This window comes from Platalea leucorodia, assembly GCF_965183815.1.
Source record: "Platalea leucorodia genome assembly, chromosome: 24".
Lineage (NCBI taxonomy): Eukaryota > Metazoa > Chordata > Aves > Pelecaniformes > Threskiornithidae > Platalea > Platalea leucorodia.
The window spans coordinates 185,924-205,909 of NC_138846.1; the positions used below are offsets into that span (position 1 = coordinate 185,924).

At 49.6% G+C, this 19,986-nt stretch overlaps 3 protein-coding genes across 12 annotated transcripts in view; 1 reads left to right on the forward strand and 2 right to left on the reverse strand.

Moving 5' to 3' along the window:
- LOC309600677 (GON-4-like protein) overlaps positions 1-1,094 on the forward strand; it is a 31,288-nt gene extending 30,194 nt beyond the window's left edge. For 3 of the 5 annotated variants that reach the window (XM_082333157.1, XM_082333159.1, XM_082333161.1), the window contains one exon: positions 343-1,091. In XM_082333157.1, the coding sequence (XP_082189283.1) occupies positions 343-492 (150 nt within the window). In that variant the 3' untranslated portion in view covers positions 493-1,091. Of the gene's footprint in view, positions 1-342 lie in introns of all 5 variants that reach the window. The other 2 variants (XM_082333156.1, XM_082333158.1) reach the window with 1 other exon arrangement.
- An 80-nt stretch (positions 1,095-1,174) lies between these two features.
- On the reverse strand, positions 1,175-5,161 carry MSTO1 (misato mitochondrial distribution and morphology regulator 1; the record flags this gene model as incomplete). 5 transcript variants are annotated; one of them, XM_082333165.1, is made up of 14 exons in its annotated part: positions 1,175-1,413; positions 1,654-1,772; positions 1,870-1,968; positions 2,209-2,393; positions 2,515-2,646; positions 3,188-3,340; positions 3,456-3,590; positions 3,683-3,800; positions 3,901-4,039; positions 4,356-4,404; positions 4,579-4,654; positions 4,728-4,782; positions 4,882-5,005; positions 5,081-5,161. In XM_082333165.1, the coding sequence occupies 14 exons, from the start codon at positions 5,159-5,161 to the stop codon at positions 1,175-1,177; spliced, it is 1,704 nt and encodes a 567-aa protein (XP_082189291.1). The 5 variants fall into 5 exon arrangements, with proteins under 5 accessions (XP_082189291.1, XP_082189290.1, XP_082189289.1 ...); XM_082333164.1 differs by having other exon boundaries at positions 1,175-1,416; XM_082333163.1 differs by having other exon boundaries at positions 1,870-1,971.
- Positions 5,162-5,293: 132 nt separating this feature from the next.
- DAP3 (death associated protein 3) lies at positions 5,294-19,949 on the reverse strand. Of its 2 annotated transcripts, XM_082333171.1 has the most exons (15): positions 19,843-19,949; positions 18,945-19,048; positions 18,434-18,496; positions 17,708-17,754; positions 14,115-14,237; positions 10,809-10,910; positions 9,949-10,057; positions 9,397-9,489; positions 8,855-8,985; positions 8,387-8,467; positions 7,840-7,998; positions 7,363-7,422; positions 6,562-6,651; positions 5,602-5,719; positions 5,383-5,513 (listed from the first exon to the last, which is right to left on the reverse strand). In XM_082333171.1, the coding sequence occupies exons 4-15, from the start codon at positions 17,747-17,749 to the stop codon at positions 5,428-5,430; spliced, it is 1,194 nt and encodes a 397-aa protein (XP_082189297.1). In that variant the 5' UTR covers positions 17,750-17,754; positions 18,434-18,496; positions 18,945-19,048; positions 19,843-19,949; the 3' UTR covers positions 5,383-5,427. The 2 variants fall into 2 exon arrangements, with proteins under 2 accessions (XP_082189298.1, XP_082189297.1); XM_082333172.1 differs by lacking the exon at positions 5,602-5,719 and having other exon boundaries at positions 5,294-5,513.
- Positions 19,950-19,986: the final 37 nt, after the last annotated feature.

Here is a 19,986-nt window from a genome sequence, read left to right on the forward strand (position 1 = left end):
GAATTGTTTTAGTGCCTGCTACTTGGGTCTTCGGCCTTCGACTTAAACGCAAGGGACCTGTCGGATTTTGTTTCTTAACCCCCCCCACATCGCTGCCTAGGAATCTTCCCAAACTCCCAGCTTTTACCTGCAAGTCCGCAGAATGTAAGCGCTCTTCCAAAGAAAACCCAACAACCCAGAGCTCTTCCCTTTCTCCTTCCCTTTCTGATTGAATCTTGCATAAAATGTGATTGTGGTTTTTTTAATGTAAAAGCACAAACACCCTGAACTTTGTAATAAGAAATTGCCATTTCGTACCACCTCTTACATGACTGGTCACCTTGGATCTCCCCTGTTCTTCAGGTATCCCACAGGTTCAGAGAACTGATGAAGCTGTTTCACACATCCTGCGACGGGAGCTCGGAAGATGAGGAGGATGCAACTAGTACCAGTAACACAGACCAGCTGTCAGATAAAGATCTTCTGCTTTCTGAGGAAGAACCTGATGACTAAGGTTTTTCTGGCTTGATAAGCTACTGAATTTCCAGGAGAGTTGTTTGCTGCTAGACAGGTGCTGTGGATCAAGGAAAAATATTTGCACGGGTACTTAAGACAGCACCTTTTTTGTTGTTCACTTTCTGCTACACTCCTGACAAGCTGCACTTCTCAATCCGTATCGAACGGAAGGAATGAAGAAAGTCGTTAGGGTGGTGACATCCTCTAGAACCTCCGTGACCTGACAGAAGCGATGCTTGTGGACACTGACCTCGGTCTGTGGTGAAGACTGGGCCACCGGCCTTTGAAAAGACCATGTAAATATTGTACCATAATACGTCTGGTTTCATGTGGAACACACACACGATTTTTTTTTTTTGTAAGTTTTCCCCTTGTGTTGATTGTACGTGAGAAAGTTACAATCGGAATTCTGTATTTATTGTGTGGTCTTACTCTAACAGGCAGAGCGAATTCACTTTGCCAAGTTAAACAAAAATGAAACACAAACACAAAACAAGCAAAAACAGCCCCAAAAAAGCAGTTTTCCTCCTTTACAACACAACTTCAGCCAGCCTTTGTGACAGGATTTTGCTGAAATGAAAAGAGGAGCAGTTGGGCCATCTTTAAAGCCCTTCCCTTTATTTTGAAAGTGATCTTAAATGATATTCTTACTTCTGCACTCTCTAGTAATAAAGAGGAGTTACTCTGAATCTGCTTCATCTTCAGATCCCTCTGCTTCAAACCCTGTTTCGTAGCACTGTGACAGAGTTCTTAGCTCCTCTAAGGCCTCCTGGAAATCGCCTTCTTCAACTCCAGCAGAGAAGAAGCTGGCCCAGCGCCGCGTGTTCAGCTTCTGTAGGTCCCTGTATAAGCTGTAGAGGAGCGTGCGCAGCGCCGGTGAGGACTGCAGAGCTGCTAGCACAGGGATGCTTTCAACAGCTGCTGGGAAAAACATCTTTCTTTAAATATCACTCAAAGTTTGTTTCCCTGCCCTATTCTGCTTTACAAGCAGTTGCTTCAGTTGAACTCAGTGTAGAATAAGTTGCTCAACAGTCATAATTTTTGCCCTACAAACATTCCAATTTTTTTTTTTTTTAAATAATTCTCTCTTACCTCTGTTAGACCCTCCTGCCCCCACATGATCTCTTTCTGTTGCCAAGTTGAAGGAGCATTTGTTACCTGCTGAGGAGTAACTGGGAGGTTTGTCCAGGAGGAAGCCTTGTCTGCTCAGAAGAGGAGAAAAAAACTGGGGGTACGGCGGCAGGGTAGCACATGGCTGCGCGAGCAGGTGGGACGTGCTGGAAGGGAGGAGGCGAATAAAGTTACCCCAAACGCGCTCTACCTCCAGTTTCCAGTTCCCTGTTCTAAAATAAAAGCAAAAAGACTGTTGCCAACCTGAACGCCCCAGGAAAGGCGGTGTGCAGGTAATGCTGCAGAATCTGCTCGGCGCTGTCACAGGCGTGGAGTGGAGAAGCGGGCTGCTTTCCTGGACAGCTGCTGCAGAGAAAACCAAGTCATGGTTTTCCAGGGGACTGGACTGAAAATGTCGGTGTCTCAGCTGCTTTTTAGCTGTTTTGCTATAAAGTTGGTAGTGTGTAACTGGCTAGATGCCTAGGCTTTTCCCCCTCCCCCCCTCCATTCAGCTGACACTCCTAATAGGAGACTTCTGTAAGAAATCATTGCTGTTGAGCGCCAGAGCTGCGAAGGGAAAAGCGCAGTTCAAATGCTGATTACCTGATGTGACTTTCTTTGCAAATTCCTCGTAGCACAACAGACTGAGCAAAACAGCAGCTGACCTTTTGCTCCCTACATGAAGACAGAAGCTTCCAGGGCACGTCCTGCTGGTAGGCGCATAAAATATCGGGGAGTGAGCAGCCACGTAGGGCAGGAAAGGGAACCGAAGCCCACGCAGCCACAACCTGCGAGTCAGAGAGGGGGGGACAATCGCAATCTAGAACGCGCTGCCCGTGTCCCATATGGGCATGAAGTGAAACAGGCAGAGCTGGAAGGATTAGAAGCTGCCGTTCTCTCTGCCCTTACCTTTCTCCCAGAGAAGTTCAGGGTTTCAGCAAGGTGCATCATCGAGCCCCGCGAGGAGGAGAGCCGGTACGGAGCAGTGAGGGTATCGAGCGCCGCTGCCAGAATTGCGCTACTGTGGTAGTTAAGCGACGCCTGTGGAGGGAGACAAATGGAAGAGGTACAGGAGAGTTAAATTCATCTGTTCCTCAACTGATTTTTGTATATTTAGCATAGTGTAAGTTGTGCTTTTATATAGGTTGTGTTTAATGGTTATTCCAGGTTTTGGATAAGCCAGTCAGCTGTTTGCTAACAAACGATCTGTTGCCAGCTTTCTTAGCAGCAGCGTCTCAGTGCTCAGACCGGGCTGGAGTCACATCCTCCGCACGTGAATAATGCGGTAAAGCATTTTTTTCCGTGCTGAAAGTGAAGGCAGTACACCAACTGAAAGACTGCAAAAAAGGAAACGTGTTCGTATTTTTAAGGGAATGAAAAGTTGGCAGTTAAGTCCCCGGTAACAGTGAAAAAGCGGGGGGGGGCGGGAATAAATCTTTTCTGCTTAGTGGAATACCATCATGAAAAAACATGGCTAAAACTACGCAGCTGCAGAAACCGCTTTGAGAGTGGCAAATCTGCAAAAGCTGAAAGCCAGCCAAGGGAGGTGACGTTCCCAGGTAAACCGCCAGACGGTACGTACGTCGTAGTTTATGTATGGAAACGTAACGGGAGGTTGGGGCTTGATTCCTAGGCTCCCACTGAGTGACAGGGGGCAAAAGAGTGAGCTGTGACTGGAGAGACGGACGATTCCGAGGGCTGTGTTCATCAGTCTGTAAAAATTCTTCTGAAAATCCTGGGGGGAAGAAAGTCCAACCATTAGAATCCGAGAGATGCAAACAAGAAAGGGCCTCATCCGGACTGGGCGCAAAAGCGTCACCTGTTCCTGGTTTTTCCCATTGCTCACTTACTCCCTCGTTACTTGTGACCGGAGTCAGGCCCCAGGTCAGGATTCCTTTTCCTGAATACTCATCGTAGAGCAGTTCTGTCACCTTGGCCCCTACTCCAGAGAAGCCATTGTGTAGGTCACAGAGGACTTGAAATCCCTGTGTAAGATGATGGCAGCATCTGAGATTCTACTTAAGCTTGAACAGAAAGTTTCTTGAAAGAAAAGGGAGTTTGGACAAAGCTGTCAGACCTGCAGATAATCACACTCTTCAACGTAGAAGTGCAACCGATCTTCCAACTCCTCTACGCAAACAGGATCCTGCAGGAGACTTTCACCTTGTCCAAAGGCTTCTAGACAACCACAGTCCCTAGGGAAAAAAGCTTATTCTAGCCCTTCATTTTTCCTTGAAGGCAAAACTAAGATCCTGTTCCGGACAAGAGATCCTGAACCAAAGCTCGAGGCCATACCCATCGTGCATGTACTGATGGATGACATAGACGCTCTTGGGATGCAAGCGCACGTTGAGGTAATCGGACCAGACCTGCACGCTGCTGCCCGAGTGAACCTCCTGGGAAAGAGCGAGGCGCGAAGGGGCAGGAGAGGTGCCTGGAACGAGACAGGCGTGAAGAGCGAAGGAGTTTTCAACTCTGAACACCCCCTTGAATAAAGAAAACAAAGCAGGCTTTTTCTCTCATTCCGTTTCTTAACCTATTTGCTGCTCCTTGACCCATCCTTGGGTAAGCAAAGAAATCTTATCCCATGGTTCTCCTCCTCCCCTCGTGCTTGTTCACTGATGCGTTGTCCACATCAGCCTGCGGTCACAGGGCTTGTTCCACCTTTCTGGAACTCTTTGATGCCAGCAAGTAAACCAAAGCCATTGGGACCGCGCGAAGCGGACAAACCACCCAGGTGATGCACAGACCTTGCGCGGCGGTGCCGGAGCCTCCCGTTCCGGCCGAGGACGCGTCGTCCTACGGGAAGAGCGCGGCGCGCAGTCAGGCCACGCTTGGCCTCATCCCTCCACGCCTGAGCGATCGACCCAAACGCCACGAGGGAAACGAACCCGCGATGCAGCCGGCGGGGCCCGGGCAAGCGCTCGCCCGCGGGCTGGCCCAACCCCACCCCCGCCACTCGCCCGCCCTCACCGTCCGGTGCCCGCCGTCCCGCGGCGCGGAGCCCCCGGCCGAGGCGCCCTCCAGGTAGGCGGCCACCGCCCCGTCCCTGCAACACAGAGCGGCGGCAGCTGCCGGCGGGGGCCCCGCGCCGCCCCCGCCCCGCTCCGCCCCGCACTCACCAGGCCACCGGCGCCTCCGCGCCCGCGCCGCCGGGCCTCAGCGCGCCCACGCCGCCTGCGAGAGAGACCGGTCACGGCGGGGCCGGCCCTCGCCCGCCCGCCCCGCGGTACCGGTCACGGCGGGGCCGCCCTTCGCCCGCCCGCCCCGCGGTACCTTTCAGCTCCAGCGCCACCAGCCGCGGTGTCTGCGTCTCCCGGCCGCCCGCCGCCCGCTCGGGACGGAGCAGCGCGGCGGCGCGGAGCTCGGCGGCCTCGGCGGGGCTGCGCAGCGCGGCGGCCTGCGGGGGGGGAGCGGGTCAGAGCTGCGCCCTGCGCCCCGGCCCCCGCCCCGCTCCCGGCCCCCGGCCCCGCACCTGCAGCCCCCACCAGTGGGCGCCCACGCAGCCCGCGTAGTGCCCCAGCTGCAGCGTTACCGCCTCCCCCGCCGCCGCCATCGCGCCCGCGCCCCGCAGCGCGCACGCTCGTCCCGCCCCCGGGGAACGCCTCAGCGGCGGGAACGCCTCAGCGGCGGGAACGCCTCAGCGGCGGGAACGCCTCAGCGGCGGGAACGCCTCAGCGGCGGGAACGCCTCAGCGGCGGGAACGCCTCAGCGGCGGGAACGCCTCAGCGGCGGGGGCCCCGCCTCCCGCCCCACCCTCCCGCCCCGAGACACCGACACCGACACCGGGAAGGAGCCGCCGCCGCTCCGGCCTTTATTGCGCTACAGGGGCGCCGCCAGGCGCTCCAGCTGCCGCGGGTTGGAGCCGCTGAGGAAGCGCAGCTCCTCCTTGCCGTCCTCCGTGCGCGCTGCAAGACAGAAGGGGCGGTGAGGCCGCGGGCTCCGGGGGGCACCCCCGCCCCGGGACCCCCGGGACCGCCGGTCCCCGGAGCTGACCTTTCTCGTGCTGCAGCCACTTGCGATCGAGGTAGTAGTGGTAGCAGCTCTCGAACTCCCGCGGGCTGTAGTTGGGGACCGGGATGGGGACGAAGGGGTCCAGGGCGTCGAAGCCCTCCTGGGGAGGACAGCGGGGGTGAGGGGCCGTGGCCAGGCCGCCCCCGGCCCTGCGGGCTGGGCCAGGGCACCGCTGGGCGCCTGCGAGCTCGGGCAGTTACTTCCAAGGAGAATAAGGATGCACAGCAGTGTGCCCAGGTGGCCAAGAGGGCCAGTGGCACCCTGGCTTGTGTCAGGAACGGTGTGGCCAGCAGGAGCAGGGCAGGGATGGTGCCCCTGTGCTGGGCACTGGGGAGGCCGCCCCTCGAATGCTGTGCTCAGCGCTGGGCCCCGCACCCCAAGGCGGCCATGGAGGGGCTGGAGCGTGGCCAGAGCCGGGCAGCGAGGCTGGGGCAGGGGCTGGAGCACAAGGCTGGGGAGGAGCGGCTGGGGGAGCTGGGGGGGCTCAGCCTGGAGAAGAGGAGGCTGAGGGGAGCCCTCATCGCTCTCTGCAACGGCCTGAAAGGAGGCTGGAGCCGGGGGGGTCGGTCTCTGCTCCCCAGGAACAAGCGATGGGACGAGAGGGAACGGCCTCAAGCTGCGCCAGGGCAGGGTTGGGTTGGGTATTAGGGAAAATTTCTTCCCGGAAAGGGCTGCCAGGCCCTGGCCCAGGCTGCCCAGGGCAGGGGTGCAATCACAGTCCCTGGAAGTGTTCAAAAGACGTGTGGATGTGGTGCTTAGGGACATGGCTTAGAGGGGGACCAGGCAGTCAGGTTCACGGTTGGACTCGATGATCTCAGAGGTCCTTTCCAACCTTCTATAAAGCAAAGTCTGCCACCCCCAACTGCACCCAGTGCCCAAACCAGGATTTGTGTCTGTTTCCCAGTGCGGGGGGGGGGGGGGGGGGAGGGAAGGGGCACTCACCTTTCCCAGCAGCTCCTGGGGCAGGTAGGCAGAACTGGATTTGAAGAGAGAGCCGGTCTGGCTGAGGGTCGTCACAACAGCACCTCCATTCTACAGGAAAAGTAGATTAGAAACCCTTTAGCTGCAAACATAGTATTTGTGAAATATCCATTCTAAACAACTGTGCTATTTTCTTCTGTGATCTTATGGCTACTTCAATTCCAAAATTCTATATAATAAATGTCCCTGACTGCATTAACCCTGGCGACTCCATGCACACGTGCAGCACAGGGAACACGCAGCTGGTGCTTCCAGTGCTGGCACTGAAACGTGTTGTTCTCACCTATAAATGGCTTTCAGTTGAAACAACTGAACTGCTTTAAAAAGGACTTTTCTGTACGCTTCCAAACCTGACAGCCACCTGTTGGAGATATTTAGCACCCAGGGGACTGGAAAAGAAGCAGAAGGAGCGGACCTCCTATAGCAAAAAGTTTAACAGGGTTTTTTTTAGGAACTGAAAGTTCTCATTAGTTCAAAAAGATCATAAACCAAAGTGTCATTAAGGGCTATTAACTACCTCTAGCTTGGGAAGCACGAGTCGCAAACTGGAGTTTGGCACGGTAATCAGGGAAAGCGTTGTAACATATTCGACCTGTGCTTACGCTCTTTGGGTGATGTCAGAAACACCGACGAGATGCTAACCCTCAACAGTCGCACCTCTGCTGAAGGAACAGCGCGAGGTCAGGTTTGTAGCTCTCTGCTTATCGGCGCAGAGTTTTAATTGCTGAGAATAACACACCCAGAGGGACAGACCAAACTCACCCAGTCATTCATCACCATCTTCCTTAGATTGTACACGAGCGTCAGCTCCTCTGGAGAAACCTGGTGAGGATTGTAGCTATCACGTTTTTTGCCAGCAGTTTTTATCTGAGACAGAAATTCCCCTCCCCTACTTCAAGTTAGCCTGGAAGGATCATTTGCATCGTTTAGGTGCATTTTTTTCTTTGCTTTGACTTAGCACTGTAGCATTCAGCCTTGGTAATGTTACACAGAGAAATGTCCCAACCTTCCTACCGTAACAAGACGTATATGCATTTTTCTTATTGAGTGAACTTTTATCAGTAAAACCAGTCTAAACACCATATGAATTTTGCATTTTTGCATTAATTTTTTCCTCCAAGCTAGCAAAGCCAAATCTTTCAGGGATTACTATAGAACTTAAAAAGGCACAAAACGCCCTCCCCTGCTCTCCCTCGCAGGAGGAATGCAGAAACATCATCAGAGCAGATCACTTCTTACCGGGCTTTTGTCTTCCTTCTTTAACGTAGTCCTTCCCCAGAGCGCGTTGACACCGTCCACTGCCACAAGAAGTCGGAATGAGCCAAGACGACATTGCTGCTTTATCTCTTTCAGCACAACCCCTACAGCATCACTGGCGTTTCTCACGCGAGCTAAACCCTTGAAGTAGGAAGAAGCACATAACTCAGGTTGGTTTTCTTGTTAATATAGAATGCTGGCAACTTTGGGCACTGTCTGCCCTTTCTAAGGGGGAAGGACGATAAAACGCCAGCCCGTCCGTTCCTTTCAAAGGAGCAATCTGGTCTAAGGTACTGAGCATCAAAGTAGGAACTTTCAAATTCTAATTTTTGCCTCTACCCAAGTTCTCTGTGCAGCTTCCTTTACATCTTCCACAACGTTTTGCGTAGCCGCCTTCTTGATAGGGAAATGCCTTCCATTTCCTAGAACTGGTGTTTGTAAGATTGTTTAGAAGCAATTTGTTCCACACACACAATGATGGGGTCTTCTAATAAAAGGTGAGACAAAGCCAGCAGCACTTGTTCCTTACCTGCTCCACCACTTCACCCAGCGGTCTGCCCTCTTCCGTGCTTTCTCGTTTGCCCCACACATATTTTTTTTGTGTTTTTATCTGCAGTAAGAGAATTACGATTAAACTGGGAACTAAGTTGTGCAAAGGCAGCTTGGCAATTCTGGATGGCAGGATTCCCTGGTCTGTTGCCAGCGTTAAAGACTAGCACAGAACCTGGGATTCATCGCGAATAGCCATCTCACAGCAAGGATTTAAAGTACTTCTTTTTCTACCAAAATTGAATTCCAGTGAAGGGTAGGGTTTGTGGGTTTGCGCGCAATGTGAGTGCATGCGTTAACACATGAAGCGTTTCTGGCAAATGAGTAAATCTCAAATTCGCGTCAAGGTGCTCGCTGCCAGGAAGCACGCGCACGTGCAGTCCCCGAGAGATGATCCTGTGGGTGGTTCCTAGCAGCTACCCAAAACAACTTGCCAGGCTCTACAAACCTCTTTTAGGAAGCGCTCATTTGAGGTTTTGAAGTTCTTGAGCCAGAAAGATGCTTGCAAAGGCTGATCAAGCCGTTCTTTCTTATAGGAAGACCGCATAAGCTCCCTGCAATTTTTCACCCAGAGATGAGCTGTAAGCAAAAGAAAACAGGTGCTTTTTTTTTTTTTTAAGTCAAAATAGTTGTACGAGTTGGGTGGTGGGGTGTGCATTTGTATCCCTTATCCTTATACCTACGCTGGTAAGAGAAGTCCGCCATCGTTAATGGACGAGACTCTCCCTCGGGAGCAGGAGGTCACACACAGTATGTCTCCTGTCCTACTCGTAACAGTGGGGGAAAAAAGACTGACTATAAGCATGCGAGAGCATGTGAAAATAGCTAATTATGTTCTACTTTATTTTGGGGGGTTGGGCTTTATAAGCCTTCTCCACCATGGAAAAACCAAAGCTAATTTGCTGTGGCCTACCCTACACCTTGCCCTGGAAGGAGCATCTTCCGGAGCAGCGGGTATTTGATGGAGTAAGAGCACATCGGTGTTCTTACCGTCTGGGACGTGCAGCACCAGCCAGCCTTGCCTTGCACAGTAGTGAACTACGTGACACAGAGTCATGGTCTTCCCCGTTCCTCTCTCACCATCTCCAACACAGGCTGTCAAGGAAAGTCTCCAAAAAAAGCACTTCAGTTTATACTTGATGGTAATTCTTTTGCAAAAGGCATAAAGGAAGTTCAAAGGTCGTAAAAGCAGGGATGGCGTTCCATCGTGCTTTTGTTCAGCAGCAACCCTGGCCTAAAGAGCTCCTTCTCTCCATGTCCTCCCACCCCACTGTATCAGAGCTGATGATTCCCATTCCCTTAGTTGTGCTAACAGCCCTGTTTGTGGATCTGTGCCATGAGCCAAATCTGGCTTAAAATAAAAGCATACCGGGTTCATGAACTTCTTGGACTAGCTTTGCTGACAACGGACGTGGTAGAACCACCTCCTGAAGGCTAAACCACAGTGGTCCGCACAGGATCAAAACATCACCCTCATCGGTGTAAACTCACCTGCTTGCATTTAATTTGCATTCTACCATCCAGTAAGTGATAAAAAGATACAGATCACGTATCTGACAGCTGGGTGGGCAAAGTTGGAGCTCTTCAGGTAAGCGAAAAGTTCTAGAGCTGGTTTTCGCACCATCAAGCAGGCTTCATTGAAGGTCTTAATCTGAGAAAAGGAAGAGAACATGAATGGGAAGCCAGGCGCTGTTCCCGACACGACTGGTACCGTGCAGCTCTCCCCTCATCTCCCAGGCCACTCGTATCACCCCAGGAGTCTATCAGCTTGGTCAAGCGTGACTCCCCCTTGGCGAAGCCATGCTGACTGCTCCTGCTGACTTTCTTCTCCTTTGCGTGCCTGGAAATGGTTTCCAGGATTAGCTGTTCCATCACCTTCCCAGAGATGGAGGGGAGGCCAACCGGCCTGTCAACGAATCGGAAGTCAACCACCTGGAATTACTAACTCACAGACAAGAAATCTGTTCCTAAACTCAAGCGGGCAGTCTACGTTAGCTGCTTACAAAGCCCGACCCAGTCACAGCATGATCCGTCTCACAACAGAAATCAAGAAGATTTTTTTGTTGCTGATATAAACTTACTTCATGAGACAGCCTGTTTCATACAGAAATGTAACTGTGGAAAATATTTCTGTAATTTATTATGTACTCAGAAGTTAGAGATGAAAAATATTGGATAGAATGTTGCCTAAGGTGGAATCCTCACGCTGTTCTGCCGCTGTTCTGGTTAGGCTGACTGATATCTTTTAGATGTAGAAAATAACAGTAAGGACCAGGAATAATTGCATTCTTGCAGCACGTCACTCTCTCTTATTCCAACAGGAAAGCATTGTAGTTACACAATGGATCTGGTTCTTCCCACGTACCGTCCACTCCCTACAAATCTGCTCTAAGACAAAGTACCTGCTGCTGGAAGCGAGAGGGCAGGCCATGCGGAAACACGGCTTTCACCTCCTCAAGTGGAATGCTGTAATGGCGACCCTCGTGGTGGTCGGCGTGGTTGGCCTGGGAAGGCAAAACGCAAACTGTAACACTCGGCAAAATCTGACACCTTTTTTCTGGATACAGGGAGGGAACACTGAATCAAAGCGAGTATCTACTTACGGAGAGTCAGAAGAGCGAGCATATTAAAATAAAGCAGGAATTGTAGCATCAGGACAGTACTGGCAGATGCTTAGGAGGAGTCTAAAGAAAGGATATCCTACCTGGCAATAAACAACGAAGGGATTCCTTGAGCTCAGATATGAACCACTGTGTTTTGTGGGCACCAGTGGCCTTATGCTTCATGAATTTACCTAATCTTTTATTAGCCCACTTGTACTTCTGGTCGCCACAATACCTGAACAGTAACATGATCCCCTTTTGGGTTATCTGATAGATTCAAATTTACTTTAAGTTTGCAACAAAATTTTGTTTTCTGATTTGTTCTTTAATGTCTCTCAATAGTGATTCCTAATACGCCATGTGCCTTTTTAACTAGTACTGGTTGCTGGAGAGCTCTGGTTTTGGTCTGTGTTCTGAGGCACTGATTTCAAGTCCCTTGTTGTGACATAAGTGGTCAGTTGTATTCCTCCGCAGACTTGCATCATTCTGCATTTATTTACAGTGACTACTGTAAGATCTCTGATTGTGCGCTCTAAGAAGCGGTTGTTACTGCTATCTGAAAATTTAATACCCGTTTCATGCCTTGTTACACGTCCTTGGTTTTTTCCCTTGATTATTCCATTTTCCCACCATGCAATACTTGCAAAGCACTTATTTGTTTACTCTTGGCCTAGTCATCAGGTTTTGTGTCTTGTGTAATTAGGACAGTATACACACACACACACACACACACACACACACACAATTCTGCAGTACTTCCTGCGTGACTTTTAGCAACTTTTGTGCCAAGCTTTGCCTGCCTTTTTTAGCAGCTTTATGCCAAGCTTGAGAGCTTATATCATGTCCTGCTCTGCACTTTCTGCACTTTTCCATGGATGTAAAGTCAAAAAATCCTCCTCTGTATTCTTGTGCATGCCAATCTCTTGCTTCCATTTTGGTTGAGATGGAATCAGAACCTAGCAACTTCCTTGTTGTCTTTATTTTGCATAATAATGATCCAGGTAAAGTAGTTTAATTTACTGTTCAGAAAGAAAAAGCAGCAGGCATTATTTCTGCCAGCTTTAGCAGATTTGGGGGCTGATCCAGACCTTCCTTGTGTTCCTTATTAGCTTTGGTGTAGACCTAAGGCTTAATTTACTGAGGCCCAGAACAGAGGAGACAATACTGGTGTGGGCTTGGTCGCTCACCTGTGCCATCTGGCTGACAAACGCTTCGACCAGAATGAATGGATGGGGGAAAAAAAGGCTGTGATGAGCACTGCTCCCCTGACCTGGCTGCCTGCTGGGTTCCTCACGTGAAACCCTGTGAGCAGCTGCACCTACAGGTCTGACTACTGCCTGCTTTTGCCATTAATCTTTTGCTTTTCCCAGCTCCTTGATGGACTCTTCGCGCGCAACTGCTGCAGACCCATGAATTCTCTAGCCCCAGGATTCTTGCTGCATGTTAGTCTCTCTCCCTTTCTTCAGACCAGATTTTCAGTCTTCCAGCATGCAACATGCCGGTTCTCTTACCTTCTGCCCGCCCTGCTCCACTCCGAAAAGCCCACGGTAACTCTACCCCTGCTGAGGACAGGTCAATGCGTCCTGGAGTGTACGGTTTACCTTGGTACAGCTGCAGGATTCGAGGTACCCACAGGTTTGCCAAACTATTTATATGAAGAAACCATTTGGTAACTTCAGCAAACTGTTCTCTAAGCTGCTTCGGTTGCCAATCTGGTGTTTACTGGTCAGTCAATCTTAGCAACAGGAAGAAAATTAAAAAAACCTGGCTAGTCAATAGCTCCTCTGCTGTAAGATGTTACTTGGAGACAGACTAAAGAGGAGAACTACTAAGAGAGACTTCAGTCTTTTTCCCTGCGGAGCTGTATCTCAAACTCTGGGCTGGATTCCCTAGAGTGTTCCTGCACGTGTTGGACGCAGCCGAACAGCACCTGTGTTTCTGCACGGAGGTGTTACCTACGGACTCGAACAGGAGAGCGGTACTCCAGAGACCATTTTCATTCTCAGTTTCATCACTGACTTGCTGCGTAACCTTGGGCAAATTCCTTCACTCTTCAGCTCCTACATCTGTAAAGTGGGTCAGTATCTTTATCCTCATGTTTAGTCACTTTGAGTTTTGCTAATAGGTATATAAAAGCTAAGTCTTATTAAAAATTTAGTTTTCATCTGGTCTTCTTAATTCATTTTTAATGGGACTTTATGGTGCAGAAGTACGGGTGCAGTCAGAGCTATCGGGTTTGCTGACGAAGCGAGCCAGCAGAGCCTCTCTGCTGCAATACGCGATCTGCAGTACAGCAAGCCTGAGGAACGCTGATCGGATAAATTAATAAGCAATGGCGGTTGTCGCCAAACATCAGGCACGTGAAGTCAGAATGCCAAAGCCTGTTGCCTGGCAACGTAAATGGTAGGCACAGGACAGTGGGGACAATCCTTGCCATCTGGACTCTTCTGTGCAATCTATAGAGACACTCGCATCACGTGAGTAAGATCATCTGCATGCTGCTGTTTCCATAGAGACCCCAGAGGAATCGGTATTGAAAGACTCCAATTACAGAGGCAGCAGAAAAGCACCTCAAAGGCTTATTCCATTCATTTATTCCACTTCATTTTGTGCTCGAGACGGAGAGCGTGAGGCTGGAATGATGATGCTGGAGAGCTGTGCTGTGCTGAGGTCATCTGGGGTGTGTTTTTTATCCCCCTTCATAGCCAATCTGGGGAGGTTAGTCAGGGAAGAATAACCCTGGAGTTGAAATTAATGGTGTCTGATGACACGCTAAGCCACATCAGAGCTTCTACAACACACAGCCTATCTCATCTACGCAGCTACAGAGAAGGAATCAATACTTGTTCCCAGGAGCTCTCAGGCAGAGGACCAGCCCTGCCTTGTTTAAACCCGGGCAGGTGCACTGCAGAGCTGCGGCCTGTTTTCCTTTGGGCTGGGGACCGTGGTCCAGGCGCCTCTCCTTACGCCTGGGTCCTCCCTTCCTTTACGTTTACGAGAACAACACAATCCCAGAAAGCGCTCCTGGCTCCAGCGCATCCATAGACAGACCAATGGAATTCGGGCGCTTGCTGTCTGACGAGAACAATTGTGGCAGTAACTCACCGGGTCGTTCTCGCTGGTGTAGAAAACTGCTCTTGGTCTTTCTGCCAGTGTTTGGACATCCTGGCTGACAACGGAACTTAAGCAATCCTTGGCCGCTGTATGGAGGGCATACCCGTGGTCCAACTAAGGAAAGAAAAAGGCAAACGGACAACAAACTTCTCAGCAGTCAAAGATTACCGGTAAAAAATCCAGGTAGCAGTTTGTTTTGTGCGCTCGCTGCATGCGCATTGTGATCGGGTCAAGGTAGCATGCAATACAGAATGGAATTCTCTGCAATTAGAATAAAAATTCATCATCAGAATGTAAATTCATCATGAAAAACCACATGCTTTAGAACCATATTTCACGTTTAGATGCCTGCTTCTAAACCATTTCCGTTCACTTAAGTCATCTAGAGAGCCCAGCCCTGTACCTGGAAGAGTTATCCCCTTCGAGATTGCTTCAGAGCCCAAGTACAGCCGTGAAGGTCTTAGTGCTGCGAAGTTCCCACAACGTTTCTGCCTACGCTGATGAATAGTAGCTAGTACCTTGAAAATTCAAGCTGTCTAGTAATCCATAATCACCTCAATTATTGAGGGATTAGTGCAGTGCTGCCCACTATTTGATATTTATAATTACAGTCCCTGCACTGATTTTCCTAACTGTGTCCCTGCATACAGACTCTTTCATTATAATACAGACGCGGCTGAGAAACTGAAACAGCCAGCTAAGCTGATTAATTCTTTTTTCCGTAGACAGACTGCTGAAGCATGCCTGTAAAGCCTAGCCAAAATAGGCAAGAAAGTGAGTAGCAGAAGGACAAGCATTTTATTATGTTACGGTGAAAGAAAATATGAGCATTTGTCAATGAATTAAAAAAAAAAAAAAAAAAAGTATACTCCAAACGGAGGCTGTGACCAAAGCAAGCAAAACTGAAAGCCACCCTTCATATTACTGACTGGAACAGTTGCAGGCTCCGCTGTAAACAGAACGAGTAGTTTCCTATTTTGTCTGCCTGCATAGATGAGAGTAGCCATAAACTAAAGTTTAGAGACGGGAACAGCTGTTTCAGTTCTCCATGGCATGATGCAATTCTGCTGTCATCCCAGTTTTCCTCGGAGGGTCATTTGAAAGCCACAAGGGCTCAGAAGAAAGCGTAATGTCGGATTAGCCCACATCCCATGTGAAATACGGAATGGACTCCTGAATCAGCATTTCAGTGCTCTTCTTTTAGGGAAGGAATTAAACCGGTTTCTACTCAACACTAGATACCTACAGAACAAACTACTGCAGTGTCAATATGGAAGATCACTAAACATTCACTTCTGTCATCACATTTTACCACCACCTTCTCTTGTTCCCACAATGTTCTTTTCCTCCTCAAATCCAAACGACCAGTTAGGATGTCTTATTTGGCTATGTCTGGTTTTAAGTCCACAGAAGTGACTTAATTTACAGCCTAGAGCAAGGCACTAAGATGCTAATTTAGTATATGACTAACTAGAGCAAGCAACTTGTCACCTATTCACCTAGAAAATGTCGGCCCTGGGTCACTTCTAGCCTGAAATCATAGTCCCGCTCATTTTCTTTGAGCGTCCCACATTCCCTCCTCCTAAAATCTCAAGTGAACGTCTTGGGGCTGTGAGCTTTGCTCCCGTAGAAAAGGCAAGCTGACTGCTCTGCGGAGATCCCTTCTCTGGGTACCACACAAATCCTCGTCCCTGACCGGCGTAACAGTGCATGAAAATGAAGCAAGGCTTTAACTTCTTGCTCTGACAGTGTTCAGTTTTTATGTGTGTCTAGCCTCAGCTCAAGACTTTAGTTGAATGATACTTAGTCAAGCCAAGATTAGCAATACCGCTTTTTTAAAAGCGCAATCTCAGAACAGCAGGAGTTGGATTCTCTGTGGTACAAAAGCCAGTCCCATGAAGGGAGTAGAAGACAGCACAGTAAGCCAGGACGCAAGCGTGACAGGGACAGGTCTTGAAGTCCAGTCCTCTGCAGCCAAACACATAGAATTTCTATTTTTCCATCAACAGAACTTATCTCATCTTTAAATTACTACATCTTTCTCCTGGAAGGATACCGGTTTAGAACATCACTTCTCTGAGCCTTAGCATGGTATGTCTTCCTCAAAATCGCCACCTAGCCTCGTAGTGCTTTGGAACTTTTCCTCTGTGGACTGCAGCTTGTACTGGGCTCTAGAAGCAGCTTCTAAGTACCTGGAGAGATGAAATCCTTCCTAACTCTTTGAAGGGCTACAAAATCAAGGCAAGCTGCTAGAGTAGTGAATACAACAGTACTCACAGTTATCCTGAATTTGAGAGATACGGGCTTGCATTTTAGGAATCACTGCGTTTCCGTTTACAAAATTCATGCACAAGTGCATCTGCATTTTTAACAGGCTACAAGAATACCTTTGAGTGACCTAGCATACCACTGCTAATGCATTACATACTCTGACTTTATAGTAGCAACATGCCACTTGGTGCCTCCTCCCGAACAGAAGAGAGTGGCTTAGCACTGATCCCCTTGGCTTCACGCAGGATGCCAGATACGTACACGTACACCCTTCTGGCTCACTGTAGAGCTCTGCATCGTAAATCCTAACGTGTACGTAAGGTTCTCACGTTTTCACATCATCTTTTAATGCGGTTTCTGCTTGTAGAGTGGATTTTATAGTAAGTTTCCATCTGCCAAAGGACAGAGTAATCTAACTCAGATCCCTGAAATGGCAGCAAACCATCACGTGGTACAGGGAGATTAATCACAAAGTCATGTGCCATAAGGTGGAGCTGTTCCTACACGATTCCACATATCTTAGTCTCTGGAAAAGACTGTTTATTTCGTAAAGGCTGCCATCATAAGTACAGTACTGCACAACCAGAATCTCGTCTCTGGAAACAAGTAGTTATACAGCCACCCTCTTCAATGGCTGCATTTCACTATGGACGAGGGAAAAAGCATTTAAAAGACAACAGCAAACAAAACAGCTGAAATTCTTTACCGCTAGGAAGTCATTCCAGATACGCAACGTTAATTCATTTTCTGTTTGTAGTAGAAGGAAGCTTTACTGATAACGTAGTGCTGCTGTGGTGGTGTTGTGGCAGAGCCAATATCACTACACCCACCTGAAGCACTGAGCCAACTTTGGCAAAATTACCTTCCCAGCAGCAACGCAGGCATTGTGAAAGGCTGGTGGCTCTGTTCTGCACAAAGGGCTTCTTCCATTCTACTCTCCAGCAGCGCAGAGCAAGTAGATCCTCTGTTTTCTGAGAAACACTTGCACTGAAGATGTAGAATTTCAGCATTCTGGACATTTTAGAATGCTCAACTTTAGTCTTCTAACAAATGTCTTACTTAAGCCAGCTATCCAGGCTTGCTTGCATGTTCTCTCCCTCCAGCCAGCAGAGAGAAATGGAGGAGGAACACACATGAGCGGTCTCTCTTTCCTTTGCCCACAATGGGAGTTTACACAGCCAGCTTATAGGAGACGCCAAGTTTTTAGATGACGAACGTAAGAAGAATCTCACTTTTTACAGTTGTAAATTGTCATTCCAGGTCACAGGACAGCTGAAATACTGGAAGCAGCACCACGCCGTGACAGGACTTACCTTGAGAGGATGGCAGACAAGTCCTTTCAGACTTCTCAGCATTTTTTCTGCAGAGACAGAAGTGGATTTTTTAGTTTTTTATTATGTTTAATGTATCTTACGTTGCAAGACAATCGTTCCTGCCCAAAGAGCTTAAAGTCTCGGCACACAGATAATCCAGACAAACTGTCAGAATGCTCTGCAGCGATACAGTTGACTACTGGTAAGCAGCATCATTTGCCTCATAAAAAAATATTCCATTAATTATGTTGCTGTTTTTTCAGAGAGACATTTAGAAAAAAACCCTTACTTTATAAGTAAAGATATTTCATTCATCTCATGAGGAGGAGAGATTCTTTTATTGGGAAAGGGCATCTATTTTGACTGCAGCTTTTAGATGTAAGAGCAAGGGCTGCCCAGTGATTATTTTGAGGAAACTGGAATAATGCAGAGACTGAAGGTGCTTGAGTGTTTCCGGCTTCATCGTAATCATACATTAGTATCTACTGCTCAGCCATCTTCGATTACAACAGGAGAAAGAACCCAAAAGAAAATACTTGAGCAATTGTGATGCAAAAACGGAGGCAAAAAGGTAAGTAAATGAATTAAATCTGTCATCTCTGCCGGCATTCAAGGCCTTCTTCATACCCCTTTCTTAGAAGAAAATAACGACAATACCTAACAAAGATGCTCCAAGAACTCTTGGTTGCGATACGTGACACAACGCATTCAAAGCGAGATAATTACCTGGTAATTCCTTAGGAGGAAGAGCTGTCTTGGTGGGATCGGTGGTTAACCGCAGCGTTAATGCTGAGCAAGACAAAGATGATATTACCACACAGAATGGCATTTACAACTGTTACTGCATCGAGTGAGAAAATAACTCCACGCTGAAGGATGTTAATTTTGTAAAGATGGTTTACATTCTTTCATCTAACAATCAATGCACAATACATACTTGAAAACAAGCTCCAGTTTTCCTACTTCAAGAGTAAGTGAAGACATCAGCCTGTGGAGGCTGGTTTAGTCATTTTACTTTGCCATCCCAGCATGTACAGCAGGAGAGGAAGGAGAAATCCAGTTTCGTGGGAGAATGTATCGCATTTGCTGCAAATCACAGGTTTAACAGTAAAGAAAGTAGAGATGGGAAAGCTGTTTTCTCAAACACAACGAGTAAAATTAAGGAGTCACGAGAACCTGAAAATTTCTGTTTATTTTGGGCACCCCCAGCATTATGACAGAATTCTTGAATGACTACCTTAAGCCGAGTCGCAGGGGCTCTTCTCTAGGGTCTGTCTGTCCGTGGGAGAGGAGCTTTAGCAGGAGAGCAGGTTAAAACTGCGGCCACGTGCTGATTTGTACCTGCATCAAGGTAAAGAACTGTCCAAGTCAGCATACTGTTCCATGACAGAAAAAATACTTGTCTGCTTGTGGTCTTTCTACATCAGAATATAATTTGCTAGTAAAAATTACGCAAAGAACCCTGCAAGTTTTATTTGCGGGCATCATTAAGTAATCCTAACCTATCACCTCTCCAGGCTAAATTAAAAACAAATTTCTGGTTGCTTGCTGCCTACATATTTACTGCCTACTGCCTACAGATTTACTGCCTACAGATTTAGTGCTGGCTTCAGGTTCAAGCGCCAGAAACACAGGAGCAGAAGATGGAAGCAGCTCTGGGCGAACCGGGGCGTCGCCGTCTCTGGACGGCCGCTGCCTGCAAGCCCACCGCTGTGTCAGGGCCCCGCTCCCCCCGCCTCCTCCCCGGTTTTCCTTCCCGCGTCCTCCGTCGGTCTCTTTTTCCGGACGGGCACAGGCCTGAGGGAAGAGGGGCACCCACGGCACGGTTCAACCGGCTCCAGAAATGGCGGCGGCCGGAGAGCACCGGGAAAGCTGCGGTTCTGCCCGCAAAACGCGCGAAGGGGAACTCAAGGCAGCCAGCCGCTCCGCCACTCCCGCCTCCCGCCAGGCCAGAGGCTGCGCCCGCACCCCCGCCGCCGCGCTGCCCCCCTCCTCCCGCGGCCTGGCTGCCGGAGCGGGCCCCGGCCGCCGCCCGCAGCCTCCCCCCACGCCGCCGCCCCGCGCGGGCCCGACCTCCGCACGGCTGCTGCCCGAGCGGCCGAACCCGCGGGCCGCGGCCGCTGCCCCGCACTCACCGCCGGCGGCGGGCCCGCCCCGCTGACAGGATCCGCCGCGCCGGAGGCCGCGGCTGGCGCGCGGCCGCTACGGGTGCCGCGCGGGGACGGGCGGCGCGGGCCCCGCCCACCGCCGGGCTAACGGCGGCCTGGCGGCGGGGGCGG

Bases quoted from the DNA above. Each gene is read 5' to 3' on its own strand.
- DAP3 (XM_082333171.1), bottom strand. From the start codon at position 17,749: ATGCTGAGAAGTCTGAAAGGACTTGTCTGCCATCCTCTCAAG. The intron at 8,468-8,854 runs GTTTGTAGAGCC...CTCTTACTGCAG, and splicing joins ATGAGCGCTTCCTAAAAGAG to ATAAAAACACAAAAAAAATA. The intron at 7,423-7,839 runs GTAAGAAGTGAT...AATCCTCACCAG, and splicing joins AGAAGGAAGACAAAAGCCCG to GTTTCTCCAGAGGAGCTGAC.